General features: G+C 37.5%; 1 protein-coding gene and 1 long non-coding RNA gene across 18 annotated transcripts in view; one reads left to right on the forward strand and one right to left on the reverse strand.

Moving 5' to 3' along the window:
• LOC105483054 (tetratricopeptide repeat, ankyrin repeat and coiled-coil containing 2) overlaps window positions 1–26,262 on the forward strand; it is a 475,702-nt gene that overhangs the window by 243,569 nt on the left and 205,871 nt on the right. For all 14 annotated transcript variants that reach the window (XM_011743607.3, XM_071083397.1, XM_011743615.3 and 11 more), the window contains one exon: window positions 3,799–3,985. In XM_011743607.3, the coding sequence (XP_011741909.2) occupies window positions 3,799–3,985 (187 nt within the window). The remainder of the gene's footprint in view (window positions 1–3,798; window positions 3,986–26,262) is intronic.
• The window catches only part of LOC105483051 (uncharacterized), a 136,611-nt gene that overhangs the window by 3,217 nt on the left and 107,132 nt on the right, over window positions 1–26,262 (reverse strand). The gene's annotated exons all lie outside the window — the stretch shown is intronic.

Here is a 26,262-nt window from a genome sequence, read left to right on the forward strand (position 1 = left end):
TGCTCTTAACAGCCACACCATACTGTTCCAGTGTAATATGAAATAATAACACCTGACAGGGTTGTTGAAAGGATCAAGTTAAATCATGAATATGAAAATCCTTTGTAAGTTGTAAAATGCCGTATAAATAAAAAGTATAAAATAATATGCAATATAATTAGTATATAAATATATGCAGCAACTGTGTGATCTGGGGGAAATTACATCATAGCTTTCATACTTTCATTGGTTTCATTTTCACATTTCTTAAGTGGGGGAAATAACATGCATTATGCCTCTCATACCACGTTGATAAAGAGTAAATGAGATAACATATAAAAATATTTTTAAATTGTTAAGCTTTATACAAATGTAAAATATTAATAGTGAAGCTAAATGATAGCCTTCTTGCAGTGTAATATACGCTGGAACTATCTTGGAACCACACAAGAAAGTGACTGAATTGATCCCTGGAATTTCTGGTCTCAAGAAGATTATTAAGAAGTAGGAGGTCATGTTAATTTGGTGACTTTCTTCTGAGCTAAACAGTATATTAACAAAGATAAACTGCTGTGCTTAGGAAGATCATGTAGTGATGATATTCTCAAAATAGTAATGACAGAATCTAATGCAAGTCAGCATGCATCATTATTCTGCAGAAAAACAGAAGCATGAAAGTGATATTCACCTGACCCCTTTATTCTTTCAGTAGTTTCCAAGGTATTCAAATGGACCTTATTAATTTCCTCTTTAGCTACTTACCTTGTGCATTTGTAGGACCTTTAAGAGATCCAGATTAGGAGCTTTCTTAGGATTCTTCTGGAGGACATTAAGGGCAATGGGAAAAACACCCAAAGGTTTAGGAAGTGCAGTGGCTTAAATAGATGTCCATTTTAGCCTACAGCATGGAGAATAAATGTTGTCTTTCTCTAGCTCATTAACTAGTCTCCTTAAATAAACATAAGGCCTGCCTTTTAAGTCGTAAGTCATAAACAATTTTCTGTTTTCTAAATGGCTTGATATTTAAGCTTTACTTTTACAGCTAAAGCTTTTAAAGTATACATTCTGTGATATGTGCAGAAAATAACTTAGAGTAAAAATAAGTAAGTGTCGTTTGGGCTTAACCTCCACGTTGTCAATATTATGCATATAATATGATTTTCTTTCACAAAGAACAGAATGAGAATCTTGTCTAAGAACAGAAATGAGTTGTTATAAAAGTAATAGATTCATACCATAATAAAACTTTTCTTCTTCTTCTTTTTTTTTGGAGACAGAGTCTCACTCTGTTGCCCAGGCGGGAGTGTAGTGGCACGATCTTGGCTCACTGCAACCTCCACCTCCTGGGTTCAAGTGATTCTCATGCCTCAGCCTTCTGAGTTGCTGGGAGTACAGGCATGCACCACCACACCCAGCTAATTTTTGTATTTTTAATAGAGATGGCATTTTGCCATGTTGGCCAGGCTGGTCTCAAACTGCTGGCCTCAAGCAATCCACCTTCCTCCAGCCTCCCAAAGTGCTGGGATTACAGACATAGGCCACCATGCTGGGCCTAAAACTTTTCAAGTATGGGATGACTATAGCTATATCTAATGTAAAAGACCTGAGTACAGTTCATTTCATCTACCCACATGTGTCTCAGAATGGGAGTGGGAGGTTAAAAATTGTTTGCCACATTTCTAACCTGAAGGATTCCAATTCAGTAAGTCTGGAGTGGGGGCCCAGTATCTGTCAATTTTGTGAGAGAGCTTGCATGTTTGTTTTTTACATGTCACAAGTGATACTACTGTGTGCCTAGTTAGGAGTCATTGCTCTGTAAGGGAAAAAAGATTTTAAGGTTTAAAAAAAATAAAATAAAATCATTGCTCTGGTAGACCAGCATAATATTATAAAAATAGAGATTTTTAAAAATTGAAACTCTCCTCTTCTGTGGAGAGGTAACATATAGTAGAAGAGAAATTTGGATACATTTGAGAGCTTACTGTGTTGTTAAGAAAAATCAGATTCTAATATTATTGATACGATTGAAAAGATTTACTTGGTTGGAGGGTAATGAGAATGTCACTTGTTCTTGATTGAGTCTAATGTATCTTTTGTAACCTGGTTATAGTATTTAAATTAAAATCAAAGCCTAGATTCAACACAGATGATTAAATACAAGGGACTGCATCTGGAAATCATCTCAGGATGAGTTGAAGAGCCTTAATATTCTCATAGCTAGTTATCAACATATTCTCCACTTATTAAATTCTAGCAGAAAGAGTATGAATAGAGACTCTATTTGTAAAGAAGTTGAAAGGTTTCTTTTAAATTTAACATTTAAAAATGTTAAATTTATCATTAATGCGTCTTCAAGTAATTTTGCTGCTGATCACTTAATAATTTTAAAAAGGATAAAATGTTGGCTGGGCACAGTGGCTCATGCCTGTAATCCCAGCACTTTGGGAGGCCGAGGTGGGTAGAACAAAAGATCAGGAGTTCAAGACCAGCTTGGCCAAGATAGTGAAACCCCATCTCTACCAAAACTACAAAAATTAGCCAGGCGCAGTATTTGGTGCCTGTAATCCCCGCTACTCGGAAGGCTGAGGCAGGAGGATCACTTGAACCTGGGTGGCGGAGGTTGCAGTGAGCCGAGACTGTGCCATTGCACTCCAGCCTGGGCGACAGAGTGAGACTCTGTCTCAAATTAAAAAAAAAAAAAAAGATAAAGTGTTTTTAGTGTTTGAAAAAATATAGTTTTATTCACTATTGTAATAATTTGTGTAGAAAGAGTTGAAGAAAAGTGAATTGTCATTAAATTAGGTAAACCAGAATATATTATCACCAACCTTTTTAGTAATTATTTATTCCTTCACAACAAAACTTAAAAAGTAAATAACTTCAAGTGTAAGAATCATTCAGGATACAAAGTGATCTCAGGCTATAATGCTGTTACAGAGAAGTTATTTAGGTTTGTATTAAATTAATATTCTGTTTTATTAGACAAACTTTTAGAATAAGGCATTTTTCCCTGCATTCATGTATTGTCTCTGGACAGCTTCCTGTGTATCAAAAAGACACTTCCTTGCATTAAGAACTTTTTTTCTTTCCAGCTATAGAGATTATTTTTTCCCTTCCATCTAAAGAAAATTATTGTCTGGGTACGGTAGCTCACACCTATAATCCCAGCACTTTGGGAGGTCGAGGCGGGTGGATCACCTGAGGTCAGGAGTTTGAGACCAGCCTGGCCAACATGGTGAAACCCCATCTCTGCTAAAAATACAAAACTAGCCGGGTGTGATGGCGCATACCTGTAATCCCAGCTACTTGGGAGGCTGAGGCAGGAGAATCACTTGAACCCGGGAGGCGGAGGTTGCAGTGAGCCGAGATTGCGCCATTGCACTCCAGCCTGGGCAACAAGAGTGAAACTCTGTCTCAAAAAAAAAAAAAGAGAAAGAAAATGATTAACAATGCAAAGTTCCAGGTCTTTCAAAAAGTTTATTGATTGCAAGGAAAACTTGCAAATAGTAGGGAAAACTTGTGCTTGATAAAAAATTTCTCTATTCTATTAATGAATGGCAATGATAGGGCACTTGTCACTGGAAATTTCATAGGCAGAAAAACTGGCAACAGTCTCTGTTAATGTTAGGTTCATCGAGTTTCACATTAATTTGTAAACCCCAAAGTCCCTATCCGAGAAAGCAAAAACAAATAGAGCCTAATAAATGTAAAAGCTATGCATGTAGGTTTTTTTTTTTCATCAGAGCACTTATTTTATCTTAAAATATACTTTAACAGCTGGTCAGGTTATCTTACTTATTCATAATTCCGATTTTTCAGACCTCAGCAATCACCCAGCGGATAAGTCCTTGTTCCACCCTGACTAGCAGCACTGCCTCTCCACCAGCCAGTAGCCCCTGCTCTACACTCCCACCCATCAGTACAAATGCAACTGCCAAGGACTGCAGCTATGGGGCTGTTACTAGTCCAACCTCTACCCTTGAAAGCAGAGATAGTGGCATCATTGGTGAGTTGGTTTTTATATTGATAATTTTGTGTCTTTTTTTTCCTTTTTAAAATAATTACACAAGCTTACGGTTTTCAAAAATTCTGCTTTTGAATTGTTGAGATGTATATGTAAAACTTTCCTGGTCTTTTTAATGATACTGGAGAGAGAAACTTAAGGGTAAACAAAATGAAAAGTATTCCTCCCTACTTAACCACTCCTTACCAGGATATTCCCTGATAAGAAGGAGTGGATTAAAAAAAAAAAAATTATGTCCACTTCTTCCTGTAAATGCATGTACATCATCTGTCTACCAACAGAAGTAGTTTAGAAAAAGTTCATTCCTTACTGGTATAGTCGAGAGTTTTATGAAAGAAAGGTAAGATTAGATTAAGTGGCAAACGAGTTATGATTTGAGTTGTTCTGGGTCTATTTGTGCAAACCATATATTAGTTATTTAATTAGTTTTGGGAGCCCCTTTAGATTTTGTTTTCCTTCTTGTCAATAAGCCCTGTCTTTTTACCTTCTGCAAAGTAGAAAAATGGTATTTCTTTGCTTATGATTTGAAACCTTATACGAATACATTTTTATGGCAAGCTTGGGCATAAAGAGAACTCGAAACTTAGAGAAGTATTCAAGCAAAGAAATTTTCCATTTCATTTTTCCTTTGTGAATTTTCTCATACTTTTTTTTTTTTTAACCAAAGATCCTAGTTGACTCTTAGTCCTAGAAATCTATCTAAATAATCTTCAACCCAATTAACAGTTTGCAGCAGAAACTAAAACCACTCTGATAAAGGCAATGCTGATGGGATATTATGTAGTTTATTATCTCCAGTGGACTCTAGGTAAACATTTCATCAGAGCCAGATGTGGACTGTTGGAGACTAATTTATGTTCAGGAGATAGGTCATCATTGTTTATATGTATTGTTATGATTCAACACCTCTTGCTATGAAAATCATATAGTATATTTCTAGCTCAGGAAATCTTTCATCATATTAAAGATTTTGAGTGATCTTTCTAGAGTAATATTTCCTACTAATGCATTTTGACAACCAGAAAATATTAAAGTATTGTGATTACTCTTTGGGACACTGTTCTAATGCTCTTCTTATAGTTAGGTATGGAGATAAGAGTAGAAGAAGAACGTAGTTCTGGGGCTTCTCAGTTTTTATGGTTGTATAATGATTCAGATATTGAATATTATTGTATACCATTGGCATTTACAAAATGCTAAAAATAAAATAGCATTTCCTTTAATAATGGAGTTACCAATAGACTCCTTTGGGCAAATAAGTCTGTGTACATTTTCTAATCAGAGATAAGAATTTTAAAATAGTATAACGCTATATATTTATACTCCGTGAGAAGATAAAATGGAAACTGGGCTTCTGTCCAAAAGATAAATGGCTTTTCTGGGTATTCCTTTTCTACCTAACAACCAGATGATGACAGTGTCATAGTCTCCAGCAGCTTTACGTAGAATAAAGAAGATGAAAGAACATAAGTGGTAATAAAAATAATTGTAATTAAATGTTAATTTATGGCTAGATTTCTCTTCAGACCTCCAAAATTATGGTATATGCCAACCCCAATTAAGTATTTAGGAGTAGAGCATAAATGGGGAATGAATGTGTTCCATCATCTATGATATTGCACATGTGAATGTATGGGTTTATATTTATACCTAGGTAGACAAAAGTGATTATGTTTTTTCTTCTTTCTCTCTGGGCCCCAGGTGCAGAGAGCTGAATTAATAATACTCCTCAGTATATACAGATTGGTCTGTGCAAAGCCCCTCTCAGTTTATTACTTTTCCCTTTATCCTCAATTCCATTTAATTGCAGCCATGCTATTATATTTATATAAGTCCTTGAATATTAATGTATCCTTGAATATTATATGTTGTTTGTGTATATTTGTGACAGTATGTAAAGCTTCTTTTCCCTTTTCTCATTCTTTGTTGACACTAGCTAGCCCAGTTCTAAAATCCAAAAACTCTTAAAACCACAGATTTTTTAAAATATAAATTTACATCAAATTCATTTGGCTGTAAAATCTTACCTGAGCTAAGATGAGGCTACTTACAGTCTTTATCCTATTAAATATGACTATTTATACATTTTATTATAGAAATGTTAATATACATGGTTACAGGATACTATTCCCTATGCCATATACAGTATCTGTGCCTTTTTACTTTTTTAAAATATGAGACGGCCGGGCGCGATGGCCCAAGCCTGTAATCCCAGCACTTCGGGAGGCTGAGACGGGTGGATCACAAGGTCAGAAGATCGAGACCATCCTGGCTGACACGGTGAAACCCCGTCTCTACTAAAAAATACAGAAAACTAGCCGGGCGAGGTGGCGGCGCCTGTAGTCCCAGCTACTCGGGAGGCTGAGGCAGGAGAATGGCATAAACCCGGGAGGTGGAGCTTGCAGTGAGCTGAGATCCGGCCACTGCACTCCAGCCTGGGCAGCAGAGCGAGACTCCGTCTCAAAAAAAAAGAAAAAATAAATAAATAAAATATGAGGCATTCTGTATTTTAAAATATCTTCAGAGTTTCATATATGCAACTGTAGACCTGTGTCACCTGACTTTCTGAGTTTAGTAAATCTGATGGTTGTAAAATTGTCTTATTTTAATACGTATGTCTTTCATTAGTGTAGCGATTCTGCAGCTCTTCATATGCTCATTGCCTATTGTATACTTGTTAAGGGGAGTCATTCAAATAGAAATAGGTAAAGTTTTGGGAAAAGAATAATCTAAAGAAGGCAAAAGAAAAAGAGAAGAAAACAGAGGACTGAGCACATAATGTTAGAGTACATTCAAAGAGCAGGGAATTGGAAGTGGGAGAAGAATGAGCCAGTGGACACCAAAAAAAAAGTAATCAGATAAATAGGAGAAAAATTGGGCAGTGCAATGCCACCAAAGCCAAGGGAGACACATGTTTCAAGGAAGGGGTGCAGAGGTTGGTCAACAATTGACAAAAGTTGAGAAGACAAAGGAAAATGAGAATGATTAAAGAATAGAAGTAAATATTTTTCCCACATTTGGCTTCCTTCTGTAGATATAAAAATGTATATATTTATTTGTTTAGAAGTTGTGGCAGATGTTAATGCCATGACTGCAAAATGTATCTCTAACTTACATAAATGCGCATCAATGTGTGGATTCATTCATTTTAAATAAATATTGAGTAAATAAAAATATTTTTACAGCAAAGTTGCAGGACACAGAATCAACACCAAAACAAGTTGTATTTCTATATCCTAAAGATGAAAAATCCAAAAAGAAAAATAAGGAAACAGTTTCATTACAGTGGCATCACAAAGAATAAAATAGGAATAAATTTAACCAAGGAAGCAAAAAAAAAAATTCTACATTGAAAACTGCAAAACATTGCAGAAGAAATTTTAAGACTTAAATGGAAAGATATCCTGTCTTCATGGATTGGAAGACTTAATATTGAGAAGGTAACGATATTTACCAAAGCAATCTACAGATTTAAAGCAATCTCGTATCACAATCCCAACAATAGTCTTTGCAGAAATAGAAACATCCAGCTGGGAATGGTGGTGTGAACTTGTAGTCCCAGCTCCTTGGGAGGCTGAGGCAGGAGGATCATTTAAGCCAGGAGTTCAAGTCCAGCTTGGAAAACCTAGCGACACTCTGTTTCTATTTAAGAAAAAAGAAAGAAAGACTCATCCTAAAAGTCATGTGGAATCTTAAAGGATCCCAAATAGCCAAAACAATCTTGAAAAAGAACAAAATTGGAGGACTCACATTTCCTGATTTCACAACATATTACAAAGCTACAGTAATCAAAGCAGTATAAAGAGACCAGAAATAGGGGGCCAGGTGCAGTGGCTCACGCCTGTAATCCCAGCACTTTGAGAAGTAGAGGCAGACGGATCAGGAGTTTGAGACCAGCCTGGCCAACATGGTGAAATCCCGTCTCCACTAGAAATACAAAAATTAGCCAGGCGTGGGAGCGGGAGCCTGTAATTCCAGCTACTGGCGAGGCTGAGGTAGGAGAATCCCTTGAACCTGGGAGGCAGAGGTTGCAGTGAGCTGAGATCAAGCCACTGCACTCCAGCCTGGGCAACTGAACGAGACCCTGTCTCAAAAATAAATAAATAAACAAAAATAAAGAGACCGGAAATAAACTCTAGCATATATGGTCAGATGGTTTCAGACAAGGGTCCTGAGATCACGTGGCATGGACAGTCTTTTCAACAATTAGTAGTGGGAAAATTGAATATTGACATGCAAAAGAATGAAGTTGATCATTTACCATCTACCATGTACAAAAATTAAAATGGATTAAAGACCTAAGCATAGTAGTAAAAACTGTAAAACTACTCAAAATTTAACCAAGGAGGCAAAAAAAGAAAAAAAAAAACTCATACATTGAAAACTACAAAACATTGCTGAAGAAATTTTTAAGACTTCAGTAAAAAGACATCCTGTATTCATGGATTTGATATAGGAGAGGAACAGAGAACATAGGAGGAAATCTTTGGACATTGCATTTGGTGTTGATTCCTTGGATATGAACCAAAAGCACAGGCAACAAAAGAAAGTAATACATTGGACCTGATACAAATTTAAAACTTTTGTGCATCAAATGATACTATCAAGAGAGCAAAAAGGTCGGGCACTGTGACTCACACCTGTAACTGTGGGACAGGTTACAGAACTTTGGGAGGCTGAGGCAGGTGGACCACCTGAGCTCAGGAGTTCAAGACCAGCCTGGCCAACATGGCGAGACCCCCATCTCTGCTGAAAATATAAAAATTATCTAGGCATGGTGGCACAAGCCTGTAATCCCACCTACTCAGGAGGCAGGAGAATCACTTGCAGGCAGGAAGCAGAGATTGCAGTGAGCTGAGATCACACCACTGCACACCAACCTGAGTGACAGAGCAAGACTTCATCTCAAAAAGAAAAAAAAACAGAGCAAAAGACAACCCACAGATACTGGAAATAATACATCTGATAAGGGATTAATATCCAAAATATATAAAGAACCCCTACAACTCAACAACAACAACAAACCAATTCAAAAATGAGAAAAGGACTTACATAGACATTTCTCCAGAGAAGATATACAGATGACCAATAGACACATGAAAAGTTATTCAACATCACTAGTCTTTAGGGAGCAAAAACTTGAACAGGCATTTCACAAAAGAGGAAACCTAAATGGCTAATAAATACGTGAAAAGATTGTTTAACCTCATCAGTAATCAAGAAAACACAAAATTGCAATTAGATAACTTTCATATCATCCAGATTGGCAAAATGAAGCCTGACAATATCAAACATGGGAAAGATCTATAACAAATGGAACATTCTACAGTATATTGCAAACCAAAACCAAAATAAAATACTACTTTATACCCATTAGGATGACTATTATAAAAAGAAAGTGCAACATAACAAGTGTTGGCAAGGACGTGGAGAAATTGGAACTCTCATACATTGCTGCTAGGAATGTAAATGATGCAGCTGCTGTGGAAAAGAGTATGGCATTCTTCAAAAAGTTCAACATATAATTGCCATATGATCCAGCAATTTCTCTCCTTGGTACATACCTGAAAGGGTTGAAAGCGAGGATTTGGACAGATACTTGCATGCTGATGTTCATAGTGGCATTTTCACAACAGCCAAAAAGTGGAAATAATACAAACGAACATGGACAGATGACTGGACAAACAAAATGTGACATATACATGCAATGAAATATTATTCACCTTAAAAAGAAGTGAAATTCTGATGTATGCTACAACATAGATGAACTTTGAAAATGTTATACTAAGTGAATTAAGCCAGACACAAAAGGATTGTATGATACATATTATTCCACTCATGTGAATGGAACACCAGAATAGCTAAATCCTAGAGACAAAAAGTAGAGTAGAGAATACTGAGTGGGGCTGCAGCAGCATGAGGAGCTGGTGGGATGTGGAAATGGGAAGTTATTGCTTAATAGATACAGAATTTCAGTTGGGGATGATGAAAAGTTCTAGAGATGGATAATGTTGATGTTTGTACAACATTGTGAATATACTTAGTGCGCCTGAATTATACACTTAAAAATGGCTAAAATAATTTTATGTCGTGTATATTTTACCACAGTAAAACATTTTTAAAAGAATAGTTATTAATATGTATATGGTATAGACAATAAGAATTTGGTAAATACCTGACTACTTCTCTTACCCTATAACAAAAATGACCTGTATTATACTCTAAAGCCCTCTAAAGCCCTCTTCTGTATGTCTTCCCATTTCTCTATTCATACCCTACTCTGAGAGGTCATCTGAATTTTGTGATTATCATTCCAGTACTTTCTTTCATGATTTTGCCACATTTGTATCCCTAATTTATTATTTAGATCTTATGTTTTCAGTTTCATATAACTGAAAGCTTATTTATGCAAATTTCTTTTTTTTTTTTTTCTTCTTTCTGAGACAGTCTGGCACTTTCACCCAGGCTGGAGTGCAGTGGTGTGATCTTGGCTCACTGCAAGCTCCGCCTCCTAGGTTCACGCCATTCTCCTGCCTCAGCCTCCCGAGTAGCTGGGACTACAGGCTCCTGCCACCATGCCCGGCTAATTTTTGTATTTTTGGTAGAGACGGGGTTTCACCTTGTTAGCCAGGATAGTCTCGATCTCCTGACCTTGTGATCCTCCCGCCTCGGCCTCCCGAAGTGCTGGGATTACAGGCGTGAGCCACCGCACCCGGCCGCAGATTTCTCTTGTGCTTAGTGTTATGTACCTCAGATACATTCTTGTTGTTGCATTTTAGTCTGCTTGTTTTTTATTGCCATATTATATTCTACTGTATGAATATAATTTTGTCATTTATGTTGATGAAAAGTTGAGTTGTTTCCAGATTTTTGCTCTTGCAAATAGTGCTGCTGTGATTATTCTTGAGCTTGTGTCCTTAGTCATATGCATGATTCAGAATGTTTAGAAGTGAAATTGTCAGGTTATTAGAAATGTGCCTCTTTCAACTTTATAAAATAATTTCATCTTTTATGAAATTATACCAATTTATACTGCCACAAGCAATATACTGTATAATGTTCCATTTGCTATAGATCTTTCCCATGTTTGATATTGTCAGGTTTCATTTTGCCAATCTGGATAATATGAAAGTTATCTAATTGCAATTTTAGTTTGTGTTTTCTTGATTACTGATGAGGTTAAACAATCTTTTCACATATTTATTAGCCATTTAGGTTTCCTCTTTTGTGAAATGCCTGTTCAAGTTTTTGCTCATTTCCTATTGTGATTTGCCTTTTTCTTGCAGATTTGAAGGAAATCTTTATTTTTTAATAGGAAGCCTTAATTTTAATGTCAATTTTTTTTATTTTTTCCTTTGTATTTGACATTTTTGTGAAACTTTACTTTGTCATTTAAGTCCTTAAAATCACCTAGAATTGGTACGAGAGTACAAATTTATATTTTTCTATACAAATAATTAGTTCCATTACTATGTTCATATGCAGTGTATTGCTGCCAAAAGCAAATTTCCATAAATGTCTAGGTCTTTTTCTGAACTTTTATTCATTCCATTGGTAAATCAGTCTCTCCTTATAACAATATTGTACTGTCTTTAATTACAACCGCTATAAGTCTTGATACTTGGTAAACAAAGTCCCCTATCTTGATAATCATCTGGAGGATTCTTGGCTATTCTGTACCCTTTCTTCTCCCAAATGAATTTAAGAATCAATTTGCCAAATTCATGAAGAACCCCTTTTGAGATTTTTATTAGAATTGCATTGAAACCATAGATCAATGAGTGATGAATTTACAACTGTTTCCAATATTAAGTCTTCTAATCCCGGAACGTATTTTTTATCTCTTTCATTTAGAGCTTCTTTAATGTCTTTCAATAAAATGTTCTAATTTTTCAATAAGGTCTGGTATATCCTTTCAGAGATTTTTTTCCTAGATGCTTTATATTTTTATGCGTTTGTCAGTGTTATGTCTATTTCATTGTACTTCTTAACTGTTGCATAGAAATATGTAGAGATTTGTATATTGTATTCAGCACTGTAGCAAATTCTCTTATTAAATAATTTATAGGTTTTTTGTGGTTTTCTACATACACAACCATATTGTTTGCAAATAATGGCATTTTTTGTTTTCCTTACCTATCCTTATATCATGTATTATTTATTGACTGATTTCTTTCTTTCTTCCTGATTTTTTTTTTAATTTTTTTGAGACAGAGTCTCTCTGTTTCCCAGGCTGGAGTGCAGTGTTGCAATCTCAGCTCACTGCAATCTCCACTTCAAACTCCCGCTGAAGTGATCCTCCCTCTTCAGCCTCCTGAGCATCTGGGACTACAGGTGCACGCCACCAGACCCAGCTAATTTTTGTATTTTTTTGTAGAGACAGGATTTTAACATATTGCCCAGACTGGTCTTGAACTCCTAGGCTCAAGCAATCTGCCTGCCTCAGCCTCCCAAAGTGCTGGGATTACAAGCATGAGCCACTGCACCCAGCCACACTTTTTTTTTTCCTTATTATACCAGCTAATTCTCTGGCACATAGAATTATAGTGATGGAAGCAGTCATCTTTATCTTGTAACTGATTTTTGAAGGAATGCATTTTTTTTTTTTTTTTTTTTTTTGAGAGATGGAGTCTCGCACTGTCACCTGGGTGCAGTGGTGCAATCTCGGCTCACTGCAACCTCCGCCTCCCAAGTTCAAGAGATTCTCCTGCCTCAGCCTCCCGAGTAGCTGGGATCACAGGCACGTGCCACCACACCTGGCTAATTTTTTTTTTTTTTTTTAGTAGAAACGGGGTTTCCCCTTGTTGGCCAGGCTGGTCTCGAACTCCTGACCTCGTGATCCACCCACCTCAGTCTCCCAAAGTACTGGGATTACAGGCATGGGCCTCCGCGTCCGGCCTAAAGGAATGCTTTCAGTATTTCTTTTTTTTTTTTTTTTTTCTTTTTTTTTTTTTTTTTTTGAGACGGAGTCTCACTCTCGCCCAGGCTAGAGTGCAGTGTTGTGATCTGGGCTCACTGCAAGCTCTGCCTCCCAGGTTCATGCCGTTCTCCTGCCTCCGCCTCCCAAATAGCTGGGACTACAAGCGCCCACCACCACGCCTGGCTAGTTTTTTTTGTATTTTTCGTAGAGACGGGGTTTCACTGTGTTAGCCAGGATGGTCTCGATCTCTTGACCTTGTGATCCACCCACCTCGGCCTCCCAAAGTGCTGGGATTACAGGCGTGAGCCACCGCGCCCAGCCCCAGTATTTCACTGTTAAGTTTTATGTTCCTATAGATGTTTGTAGACATCCTTATCAGGTTTTTAAAATGTTTATTTCCAGTTTGTTATGTATTTTTAACCATAAATGAATATTAATTTTTTTCAAATGCTTTTAAAAATATCTGTTGAGGTGATGAAATAGTTTTTCTCCTTTATTCTCTCAATAGTGTAAACTACATTAATTTTTCAAATGTTAACCTGATTTTGCATTCCTAGAATCATATGAAGTTATGATACATTTTTAAATAAATCAACTTATTTTCTAACACTTTGTTTAGGATTTTTGAATCTATATCCATGAGTGAGATTTGCTTGAAATTCTCTTTTCTGGTTCTGCAATTGTCAGGTTTTGCTATCAAGGATTATGTTAGCCTTATAAAATAGGTTGAGTTCATCCAAATGTAAATACTCCCCAAGGCTCACTCTCAGCCTTTCTGTTGTCATCTTTCTCAGTTGTTACTGTCTGCTTTCCCTGCTGGGATGACTCTCTCTGTTCCTTGACTTCTATTTCATATTTCGAGCTCTGATTTTTGGTTCCACAGTTTCTCTGTTCATTACATTCTTTTCATCATGGACACATGTCCAAGAATAATCACACAAACCAAATCTTTCTTAATGAAGCAGACTCTGATGATTATCCCTCCCTTCTCTGAATTTCTGCACTCTCTACCTCCCTCCTCTACACTTATGAGACCCACTGCCAATAACCAGTATAGTTACTTCTAGTTATGTATTTATTTTCTTTATGTAAGCTTCTTAATGTCAAGATTTATGTCTTCTACTTTATTTACTCAGGATTTAACATAGTATCTAAATTGTGGTTTATATGAGAAGTCTTTATAGGGATATAATTATTAAACAACTAAACATTTTGAGTAAATAACATAGAGCAACACAATGTGATGAAGAGTAACCTTTTTTTCTATCCTCTGAAATAGTTTGTGGAAGATTGAAATTATCTGTTTAATATTTAGTCAGATTTGCTCTTAAAATAATCAGGGCACTGTCTTCATGCAATAAATGCAAATTTCGATTTTTATCTACTATTTCTATGTTTTACGTTTAATACTATAGAAGATTTTAGGCTTTTTCTTCTTGAATCAGTTTCCTTGTAGTTTTTAATCTTTTTTAAATTTTTTGGCATAAAGTATTCCAAAATATCCTTTTATAATGGCATCACTACCTACCCAGGAACCCAAGACAGATACCTGAGAGTAGCCCTTGCCTCCTCTCTCTCCTTATATTTCTCATGCCTGAAATATATGATACATTTATCATACATTAAAAGTGTATCATATTTTATTTTCATCCTTCATAGCATTGCTTCAATGGTCCTCATTATCTCAGACTTAGATTAATACAGATCTTGTTGTCTACTTTTCATCTTGTTCTTTCTGTTGTTTTTCATTCAGCAGCCAAAGTAAATTAATTGAAAATCAATTACTCATTTGACTCCCAGTTACCTAAAAGATAAAGTGAACTTCTTGAAAACAAAGTCTGATCATATCACTCTTTTGGCTCTCATTTGCCTGTTAGACTTATAGGTAAATGAATATACATTTTGTAGACTGATAGGCTTCCTTTGACCTAGGCCTTCATGGTCTGGTGATGGCCAATTTCCCCAGCCTTCTGTCCTACTTCTTTTTGCCTTGGATTTATTGTTCTAGCAACAATAAGTTTTTTTTTTCATTTCTGTGATTTTGTTCATATTGATCACTCTTACTATGATATCCTCTCTCCTCCTCACATTAGAGGAGATAAAAGATTATCTCCTCTAATCTTTTATCATAAATTCAGCTGAGAAGTGTTCTGTCACCACCACTACTACTCCTCCCACCTTTCCTCAGCTCTGCACTTCAACTGCTGTTAAGTACATATGATTACTCCACTTTCCCAGTAATACCTGTGCCTATCTGTATTATTAAATCGAACACACGGTATTATGCTTACTTTTTGAGTCTACTTTTCCCCCCATTGAGTGTTAATTTCTTGTTAGCGGAAACTGTGCCATGTTCATTTTTTAATCTGTAGCATTTGGTCCAGTGACTGGCGCGTGCTAGCATAGTAGATTCTCAATAAATGTTTATAAAAGGAAGGAAAGCTTAGTGATGGGGGAGGAGGGAATGAAGGGCTCACCTGGCATTTTGTTGTTGTTTTGTTTTCTTTTATTATACTTTTAAGTTCTAGGGTACATGTGCACAACATGCAGGTTTGTTACATAGGTATACGTGTGCCATGTTGGTTTGCTGTACCCATTAACTCATCATCTACGTTAGGTATTTCTCCTAATGCTATCCCTCCCCCAGCCCCCCAGCCCCCGACAGGCCCCAGTGTGTGATGTTCCCCACCCTGTGTCCAAGTGTTCTCATTGTTCAGTTCCCACCTATGAGTGAGCATGCAGTGTTTTGTTTTCTGTCCTTGTGATAGTTTGCTGAGAACACCTGGCATTTTTTTAAATTCATTTTTTGGCAGCATTTAGAGTGACTATTGGGTACAAGATGAAACTTTATTGGATTTTGAATGAGATTAGAATTCTCCATTCACTAATTTTGTTCTCTTAAGTTCTCTATGATTAATTTTGGCAAAACGACTTTTGTAATTCCTGCTGAGCTTCTTCCTGTGTTCTTCTCTTGATATTATTAGAGTATCTATAATTGGATATCATCTATATTGCCATACATAAAAATAGCTATAGAAATATGTTCATTCAAGCAGAAGGAATGGTGCTTGAAGAAATACCTAGGTGGAAAAACAAGTCAGCCATGTAATGACAAATATGTTTGGTTTGTGCAAATAATACAACAAAAGTGCAAAATAACATCAGTGCTTACATTAGGAAAATGGAGTGTCCTCCTGCTCTTTGTTTTTTTTCTGTTTATTATTTTATAGAAACAGGGTCTCACTGTATTGCCCAGGCTGGTCTTTGAACTCCTAGCCTGAAATGATACTCCCACTTCAGCCTCTGAAAGTGCTGGGATTACAGGCCTGAGCCACCATGTCCGACCAGCTCCACATACTTTCATACCTGCCTTCTGCCCCCTTCCATTTGGTTATTCCTGAGTTGTACCCTTTATAATAAAACAGTAGTAGTAAGTAAAGTGCATTCCTGAGTCCTGTGAACCATTCCGTTAAATTACTGAACTCAAGGAGGAGGTTGTGCGAATCCCCACTCTGTAGCCAGTTGATCAGAAATACAGATGACAACCTGGGAGTTATAGCTGGCATGCAAAGTGAGGACAGCCTTGTGGAATTAAGTCCTTAACCTGTGGAGTCGGTGCTAACTCTGGGTAGTTGGTTAGAATTCACATGAATCGTAGGGCACCAGTTGGTGTCCAGAGAATTGGCAAATTGACTGTTGGGTGGCAGCAAAAACTCACACATATGTTATCAGAAGTGTTGTGAGTAAAAATAGTTCAATAGTCCACCCAAAAAAAGCAGAGTACAGATTTATTCTGGTCCGTAAAAGAAGTCTCAGTCAACTTAAGGGGACTCAAACTCAACAATATTCTCTGACCTCAGTGTGATTAAACTAGAAATCAGTAATAGAAACATATCAGGAAATTTCACAAATCTTTGGAAATTAAATAACACATTTCTAAATAATGCTTCAGTCAAAAGAAGGTGGAAATTTAACAGTATTTTAAATTAAATGATAGTGAAAACATATCAAAATTTGTGGAATATGCCTAAAGAAGAGCTTAGGAGGAAATTTATAGCATTAAGTGCCTTTTTTAGAAAGTAAGTTTTTAAATCAGTGAACTAAATTTCCACTTAAACTAAAAAAAATAAGAAATTCAGCCCAATGTAAGCAGAAGGTAGGAAGTCATACAGAACAGAGATCAGTTAAACAGAAACACAATGGAGAAAAACAATGAACTAAAAGCTGGTTCTTTGAGAAAATCAGTAAAATCAATAAACCTCTACCTGTACTGACTAGGACAAATAAAGAAGATACAAATTACCACTATTAAGGATGGGGTAGGGACATTATTACAGGCCCCACTGACATTAAAAGGATACTAAAGGAATGTCACAAACAATTGTACTTTTTAAATTTTTTTTTTTACACTGGGAAGAAACTTAATTTTAATGTCAGTAAATTTAACAATTTAGATTAAATGGACAAGTTCTTGAAATAAATACACTATTAGAGCTTACTTGATAAGAAAGAACCTGAATAGCTGTATAATTAAATATAAATTGAATTTGTTGTTTAAAACTTTGCCACAAGGAAAACTTTTGGTCCAGATTCCTTGACAGGTAAACTCAGCCAAACATTTAAGAAAGAGTAATACTTTTCTACACAGACTCCTCCAGGAAGTTAAAGAGGGAAAACTAGGAGGCCAATATTATTACCCTAAGAATAAACCAGACAAAGACGTGACATGAACAGGAGAGGACAGACCAATTATCTCTCATGAATGCAGAGTTCTTAACAAAATTCTAACAAATTGAATCTAATAATATATAAAAAGGATGATGGCTCATTACGAATTGGGTTTTGTACCAGGAATACAGGGGTGGTTTCTACATACACAAATCAGTCAGTGTAGTTAATCATTAATAACAGACTAAAAAAGACAAACTGTATGGTCATCTGATAGATACAAAAAAAAAAAAAGCATTATCAAGCTCACGCCATAATACCAGCACTTTGGGAGGTCGAGGTAGGAGGATTGCTTGAGGCCAGAAGTTCGAGAGTTGCCTGGGCAACATAGTGAGATCCTGTCTCTACAAAAATTTTTAGAAATTAGCCCAGTGTGGTGGTACACACTTGTAGTCTTAGCTATTCAAAAGGCTTGATCCCAGGAGTTCGAGGCTGCAGTGAGCTGTGATCATGCCACTGCACTCCAGCCTGGGTAACAGCAAGATCCCGTGGGGAGGAGGGCAAAAATTCGACAAAAAGTTAAAGTAAGAATAGATTAAAATTTTTTAAATTTGATAAAGGGTAACTATGAAAAACCTACATCTAATTCATACTTAATGGTGAAAACCTGGATGCTTTCCCTTGAAAATCATGGACAAGACAGATTTCTACACCTATCACTGTTACTCAATATTATGTTGGCAGTCTCAATCAGTGAAATAAGATGAATAAAGTAAGCAAATAAAAGGCATCTAGATTAGAAAGGAAAAAGTAGAGCTATCATTATTTCCTGACATGATCCTCATAGTGTATAAAGTTTAAGAAATCTACCAAAAATAACTAGTAGAAACTAGTAAGTTGGCTGGATACAGTGACTCACCCCTGTAATCCCAGCACTTTGGGAGGCTGAGGCGGGTGGATAGCCCGAGGTCAGGAGTTCGAGACCAGCCTGGCCAACAAGGCGAAACCCCATCTCTACTAAAAATGCAAAACTTAGCTGGGCATGTTGGTGGGTATCTGTAATCCCAGCTACTAGGGAGGCTGAGGCAGGAGAATCACTTGAACCCAGGAGACGGAGGTTGCACTGAGCCGAGATCACACCGCTTCATTATGGTCTTAGTGACAAGAGCGAGACTCCGTCTCAAAAAAGAAAAAAAAAATAGTAAGTTTAGCGAAGTCTCAGGGTATAGGATCAATATGCAAAAAACCGTATTGTATATTTCTCTGTACTAGCAACAAAAAAACGGAAATTGAAATAAAAGTGTCATTTACAACAGACTGAATAGTGAAATAATTAGAGATAAATTTAAAAATACATGACTTGCACAATGAAAAGTACAAAACATGCTGAGCAAAATTAACAAAGATATGTGAGAAAATATAACATGTTCAAAGATCACAGTACTCCATTATGTTAAGATGTCAATTCTTTCGAAATCGATCTATTTCAGGGGTTGGTAAACCATGGCAGGCAGGCCAAATCTGGCTACCCGCCTATTTATCTCCTGAAAGCTAAGAATGGTTTCTATATTTTTAAATTGTTGCATTTTAAATTATTATATAAATATTATATGAAACATAAATTATTGTAACATCCAGATATGTAACTATCTGGATGTTGCCTCCTGGCCCACAAAGCCCAAAACATTTAGTATCTAGCTCCCTAAGAAAAAGTTTTTCAATTCCTCATCTGTACATTCATTGCAATCCCAAACAAAATCCCACCATGCTTTTTTTTTTTTTTTTTTTAACTTTTTTTGAGACAAGAGTCCCGCTCTGTTACCCAGGCTGGAGTGCAGTGGCATGATCTTGGCTCACTTCAACCTCCACCTCCCAGGTTCAAACAGTTCTGCTATCTCAACCTCCTGAGTAGCCGGGACTACAGGCACACGCCACCATGCCCGGCTGATTTTTTGTATTTTTAGTAGAGACGGGGTTTCACCATATTGGTCAGGCTGGTCTCGAACTCCTGACCTTAGGTGATCCACCTACTTCAGCCTCCCAAAGTGCTGGGATTACAGGCATGAGCCATCATACCCGGCCCACCATGGTTTTCAGTAGAAATTAACAACCTGGCACATGTATACCTATGTAACAAACCTGCATGTTCTGCACATGTGTCCATTTTTCTTAGAAGAAATAAAAACAATTAAAAAAAAAAGAAATTAATGACTTGATATTATCATTTGTATGGAGTTAGAATAGCCAAAACAAATTTTGAAAAAGAACAAAGTTGGAGGATTTATACTACCTGATTTGAAGGTTTACTATAAAAGTACAGAACTCAGGCTGGTTGCGGTGCCTCACGCCTGTAATCCCAGCACTTTGGGAGGCTGAGGTGATCGGATCACGAGTCAGGAGATCGAGACCATCCTGGCTAACACGGTGAAACCCCTTCTCTACTAAAAATACAAAAAAAAATTAGCCAAGCATGGTGGCTGGTGCTTGTAGTCCCAGCTACTCAGGAGGCTGAGGCAGGAGAATGTCATGAACCCGGGAGGCGGAGCTTGCAGAAAGCCGAGATGGTACCACTGCACTCCAGCCTGGGCAACAGAGCGAGACTCTGTCTCAAAAAAAAAAAAAAAAAAGAAACGAAAACCTACAGAATTGAAAACAGTGTGTTATTGCTGTAAACGTGGCCAGTGGAACCACATAAAGAGTCCAAAAATAGTCTGCACACAGTGGCTTATGCCTGTAATCCCAGCACTGTGGGAGGTCGAGACAAGTGGATCACCTGAGGTTAGGCATTCGAGACCCGCCTGGCCAGCATGGTGAAATCCCTTCTACTAAAAATACAAAAATTAGTGGGGCATGGTGGCATGTGCCTGTAATCCCAGCTGTTCAGGAGGCTGAGGCAGGAGAATCGCTTGAACCCAGGAGGCAGAGGTTGCAGTGAGCTGAGATCGCGCCATTGCACTCCAGCCTGGGTGGCAGAGGAAGACTCTGTCTCATTAAAAAAAAAAAAAAAGTCCGTAAATAGACCCACAGATATACTAGCAACTCATTTTTGACCAAGGAATCAAGGCATTTTAGTGAGAAAAGGGTATTTTTTCAGCAAATATTAATATTACAGAATAGGCTGGACGCAGTGGCTCATGTCTGTAATCCCAGCACTTTGGGAGGCTGAGGCGAGTGGATCGCTTGAGATCAGGAGTTCGAGACCAGCCTGGCCAACATGGTGAAACCCCATCTCCAAAGAAATTAGCCAGGCATAGTGGTGCATTCCTCTAGTCCCACCTACCTGGGAGGCTGTGGCAGGAGAATGACTTGAACCCAAGGCAGAGGTTGCAGTGAGCGAAGATGGTGCTACTGCACTCTAGCCTGGGCGACAGAGCAAGACTCCGTCTCAAAAAAAAAAAATATATATATATATATATTTTTTTTTTATATATATATATTTTATATATATATATTTATATATCAGAATATTTGCATATCCATACACAAAAGAAAAAACACTGTCTTTATCCTACCCCATATACAGAAATTCAACATGGATCGTAGACGTAAACCTAAGAGCTAAAATTATAAAACTTCAAGGAGAAATAATAGATTTAACATAAGCCTAAGTAACCTGTGTTAGACAAAGATTTTTTAAATTAAACATAATCTTGAACCTAAAAGAAAAATAATTGATGTTTGACTGCCAAAATTTAAAATCTTTACTCCTCAAAAGTTATTAAGAAAATGAAAAGGGCCGGGCACAGTGGCTGAAGCCTGTAATCTCAGCACTTTGGGAGGCCAAGGCAAGCAGATGACCTGAAGGTCAGGAGTTCGAGACCAGCCTGGCCAACATGATGAAACCCCATCTCTACTAAAAAAAATGTAAAAAATAGCCAGGCGTGGTGTTGTGCACCTGTAATCCCAGCTACTCGGGAGGCTGAGGCCAGAGAATCACTTGAACCTGGGAGGCAGAAGTTGCAGCGTGTGAGTTTGAACCTGGGAGGCAGAAGTTGCAGCATGCCAAGATCAAGCCATTGCACTATAGCCTGGGCAACAGAGTGAGACTCCATCTCAAAGAAAATTAAAAAAAAAAAAAAGAAAAGAAAATGAAAAGGGAAATTATAGATGAAGAGAAAATGTTTCAAACCACTTATCTCATAAAGGAGTTCTATTTTATTGTTCTATTTATTTTATTGAATTTCAGTAAAACGAGCAAGAGATTTGAACAGATACTTCACAGATGAAAGCATATGAAGAGATTGGCAAGGATTGGCAAAGATGTAGGAGCAGTTGGAATTTTCAGACACTGCTGGTATGAGTGTAAAATGGTACAGCCACTTTGAAAACCCCTTAGCCATTTTTTTATAAAGTTCAACAAAAATCTGCCATTTGACCCAGCCATGCTATTCCTATTCCTCAGTATGTACAAGAGAGAAAGAAAATCACATGTCTATGCAAAGACCAGTACTTGAGTATTCAGAGCAGCTTTATTCATAGTGGTTGAGGTCTTAGTTCATTTGGGCTGATAAAACAAAATTCCATAGACTGAGTAGCTTATAAACAATAGAAATATATTTCTCACAGTTCTGGAGAATGGGAAGTCCTGGATCAAGGCAGATTCAGTGTCTGGTGAAGTCCAACTTCCTGTTTCGTAGACAGCATCATCCTCATATGATGGAAAGGACAAGGGAGCTTTTTTGGTACCGTTGTATAGGGAGATCAACCCCACTCAGGACCAAATCACTTCCCAAAGGCCCTACCTCCTAATACCATCACCTTGGGGGTTAGAATTTCAATGTATGAGTTTTAGAAGACAGAAGCATACAGAGTATAGCAGCTGAAAACTTGAAACAACTCAGATGCCATCAACTAGCAAATGGATAAATATTGTGATATATCCATTTTTTAAAAATGGAATGAACTAGTACAGCATCGTAGATAAATGTTAAAAGTGTTTTGCTACATAAAACAAGCTTGAAACTGAAGACTACATACTATGTGACTCTATTTGTGTGAAATTCTACAAAAGGCAAAACTATAATCATAGATAGCAAATCAGCAGTTGCCAAGGTGTACAGTGGTGGGTAAAGGTGGACGATTGACTGCAAAATGTCAAAAGGCAAGTGTTTGAGATGATAGAAAGTTGATTACAGCATAACTGGATACGTTTGTCAAAACTGCATTTTTTTACTTAAAGTATGAATCTTATTGTATGTAAATTATACCTTACTAAAACTGATTAAACACACACACACACACACTAGCATGACACAGCTATTTTACTCCTAGGCATAGGCCCAAATGAATTGAAAACAGGTAGTCAAACAAATACTACATTAATGTTCCCAGCAGCAGTATTCACAATAGCCAAAAGGTGGAAACAATCCTGATGCCCACCCACAGATGAGTGGATAAACACATGTGGCATATACTCAATGGAAAATTACTCAGTGATGAAAAGGTGTGAAGCACTGATACAGGCTACATTGGCACATCTCAGAAACATGCTAAGTGAAAGAAGCCAGACACAAAAGGCCAAATATTATTTATTCCCTTCATAGTAGATATTTAGAATATGTAAATTTATAGAGACAAAATGCAGATTCGTGGTTGATCTGAGGGGGTGGGCATGATAGTAACTCCTTAATGGGTACGAGATTTTCTTTGGAGCTAAATAGAGGTGATGGTTGCACAGCATTGGGAATGTACTAGATGCTACTGAATTTGTTCACTTTGATACAAGTGCACCCCAAAATTAGAGCTTAACCCAAGAAGGTTCTTGGCTTCTCTCAGGAAAGAGTTCAAGAGTGAGCCAACAGTGAAAGAAAGCAGGTTTATTAGAGCAGTAGTGTATAGCAAAATGGTTGCTCCATAGAGAGACCAGGGCTATCCCATAGGCAGAGGAGCCCAGAGTAGCAGAGTACAGCAAAGTGGCTGCTCCACAGGCAGAGCAGCCCGGAGGAGCACAGCTGCAGTGTACAGCATCAGGAGCAGTCCGAAGCAGGAGCAGCAGCAGACACTGCTGCAGTGTAGATTGCTGGCTAGCTATAGCTATACCCACTCTTAATTTTATATATACATATATATACACACATATATATATGTGTATACATGTATGTATACATATACGTGTATATATACATATATACACATATATATAATTAAGGGGCAGAGTATTAAGACTTTTCTAGAAAAGGAGCAAGGAGTTCCTGAAACCATATAAGGTAACTTTCAGGTCATTGCCATGGTGCATTGCCATGGCATTTGTAAATTGTCATGGCAGCAGTGGTATGTCTTTAATAACGAGCAGTCAGGGCAACCAGAGATCACATCATCACCATCTTCTGATTTTGGTCATTTTCTTTACTGCATCCTGTTTTTAATCATCAGGGTCATTACAGGTGGGTGCTGATCTCCTACCTCAACTTTAAAGTGGATAGTTTTATGTTATGTGTATTTTACCTCAGTGAAGCACACATATGTAGTTACCCTGACACATAGCCACAATTTTCTTTGGGTAAGAATCAGAGGAATATTTTACTACAGTGATTGCAAAGCCCTTACCCAGAGAGCTCCAACTTCCTATTCAATCCTAGACCAGTGAATTCTGGACTGTGAACTAATTTAGATCTGAAACCTAAGGGACTGCAGTTTTCCACTATGCCTGACGTTAGCCTCTTTTTTAAAAATAAAGTAAGCAGCATCCTAATCTATTCAACCGTCTTGCCACTAGAAACATTGTCATCTGTTAACCGTCACCACTGATACTTAGTCAAAGCACCCTGGTTGCTACTCTAGCCTTGCTGATTTTTTTTTTTTTTTTTTTTTGAGATGGGGTCTCCCTCTGTCACCCAGGCTAGGGTGCAGTGGTGTGATCTTGGCTCACTGCAGCCTCCACCTCCTGGGTTCAAGCAGTTCTTCCACCTCCGTCTCCCAAGTAGCTGGAATTACAGGGGCGCACCACCACACCCAGCTAATTTTTGCGTTTTTAGGAGAGACGAGGTTTCACCATGTTGGCCAGGCTGGTCTCGAACTCCTGACCTCAGGTGATCCACCCAAAGTGCTGAGATTACAGGTGTGAGCCACCCCGTCCATCCCAGCCTTGCTGATCTTTACCATAATATATCCTCCTTGCATCTGAGAATTACGTGCTGCCAACTGGCCTCTATCCTCACTGATATTAGAGACCCCAGTTCTATGATAGCATCTCCCTATTAACTGCAGTTAGAGAGGATGGTCACGTTCAGGCTTCTCAAAGATGTCAGTGTTCCCCACCACTGCCACCGGTACATTTCTTATTGCCTTAGTGAAAGGAGTGTCCATTAGGCCTCTAGCGACTGGAGAGAGGTCATGGTATCATTGGTCTTATGTGGTAGTCCCTTCTAACCTCCACCACCGTGAACCTTCTGACTCATTTCGCAGTACTGTGCCCAGGAAGTTCTAGCTGATCATCTCAAGCTGATGTCCTATAGACAATCATCATATCCAAGTTTGAAGGAACCATCCTTGTATATATCTCCTTTCTCTCCGATGTCTTTCTTTCTCCCTGTTTTGTTCCATTTTAATTAGGACTTAAACATGGTCAAGTTTTTTTGCATCTTACTTTTATCTCCCTCTACCCTTCACAGACCCATTGAAAGAATTGTCCTCACCTTTTCTTAATTTCATCTTCCTCTCACTTTGTAACTATTGGCATTCCAATTTCTGTCTATACTACTCTACCCAGGGTATTCTTATCTAGATCACCTCCACATAGATCAAGCCAATAATGATTTTTAGTTCTCATTACAATTGATGTTTTCTGACGCAAGTTTCCTTTTTGAAACTCTTGCCTGACTTGCGCACACTCTCCTGGTTTTCCTCTTCTTTCTGGTTGTTCCTTCTTAGACTCCTATGCAGGCTCTTCTTGCTTTGCCTAATTGTGTTTCAACGGGTTTCATTTTAGGCCTTCCTCTCCCTCACTCTACAAACTTCTTAAGAGCTGGTAGTCTGCTCCTAAGGTTAATACCTTTGCCATCTGACTCTCTGTTCTCCTGAGCTGCAGTTTAATTATCTTACTGTCTACTGTACATCTTTATTTGAATGTCCCATAGACACTTCAAATTCTATATGTTTCCTGAGCTAAACTTATGTTCCTCTTAATCCTGCTTCTCTTCTTGTGTTCGCTAAGTAGATGGTACACCATCTAGCCATTTGCCCCAGCCAGAAATCAGGATATTATTCATGACTGTATTTTTACCTCATTCTTTACATCTAATCAAATTATCAAGTCCATTCATTCTTTTTCTCTCCTTTGTCATTTCTTAATACAGGTCAATATTTCTAACGTGGATCGCTATAAAACCTAACTTATCTTTTTGCCTTCAATCAGGTAATCCTCTGATACAGGAGATTCATGAATTTGGATTGCAAAAAAGATTACATTTTCATTTTTTTTCTATTTCTAATTGAAATTTAGAACTTCTATTTTGAATGTAGGTAACAAACCACAGACGCATTAGAAGTTTTTGTGACTTTGTCACCAATAGCTACCTCAGATATTTTCATGTTAATTGCAGATACCATAAAATATCACACTTATCACCACCCTTGAAAATATAGTAGTTAGACTTGCACTAGATCTTATTTAATGTTAATGAAATTCACAAATTATTGTGTCACAAGTCTATTTTTTATTATTTTGATTACT

Source organism: Macaca nemestrina, chromosome 17 (assembly GCF_043159975.1).
Source record: "Macaca nemestrina isolate mMacNem1 chromosome 17, mMacNem.hap1, whole genome shotgun sequence".
Taxonomy (NCBI): domain Eukaryota; kingdom Metazoa; phylum Chordata; class Mammalia; order Primates; family Cercopithecidae; genus Macaca; species Macaca nemestrina.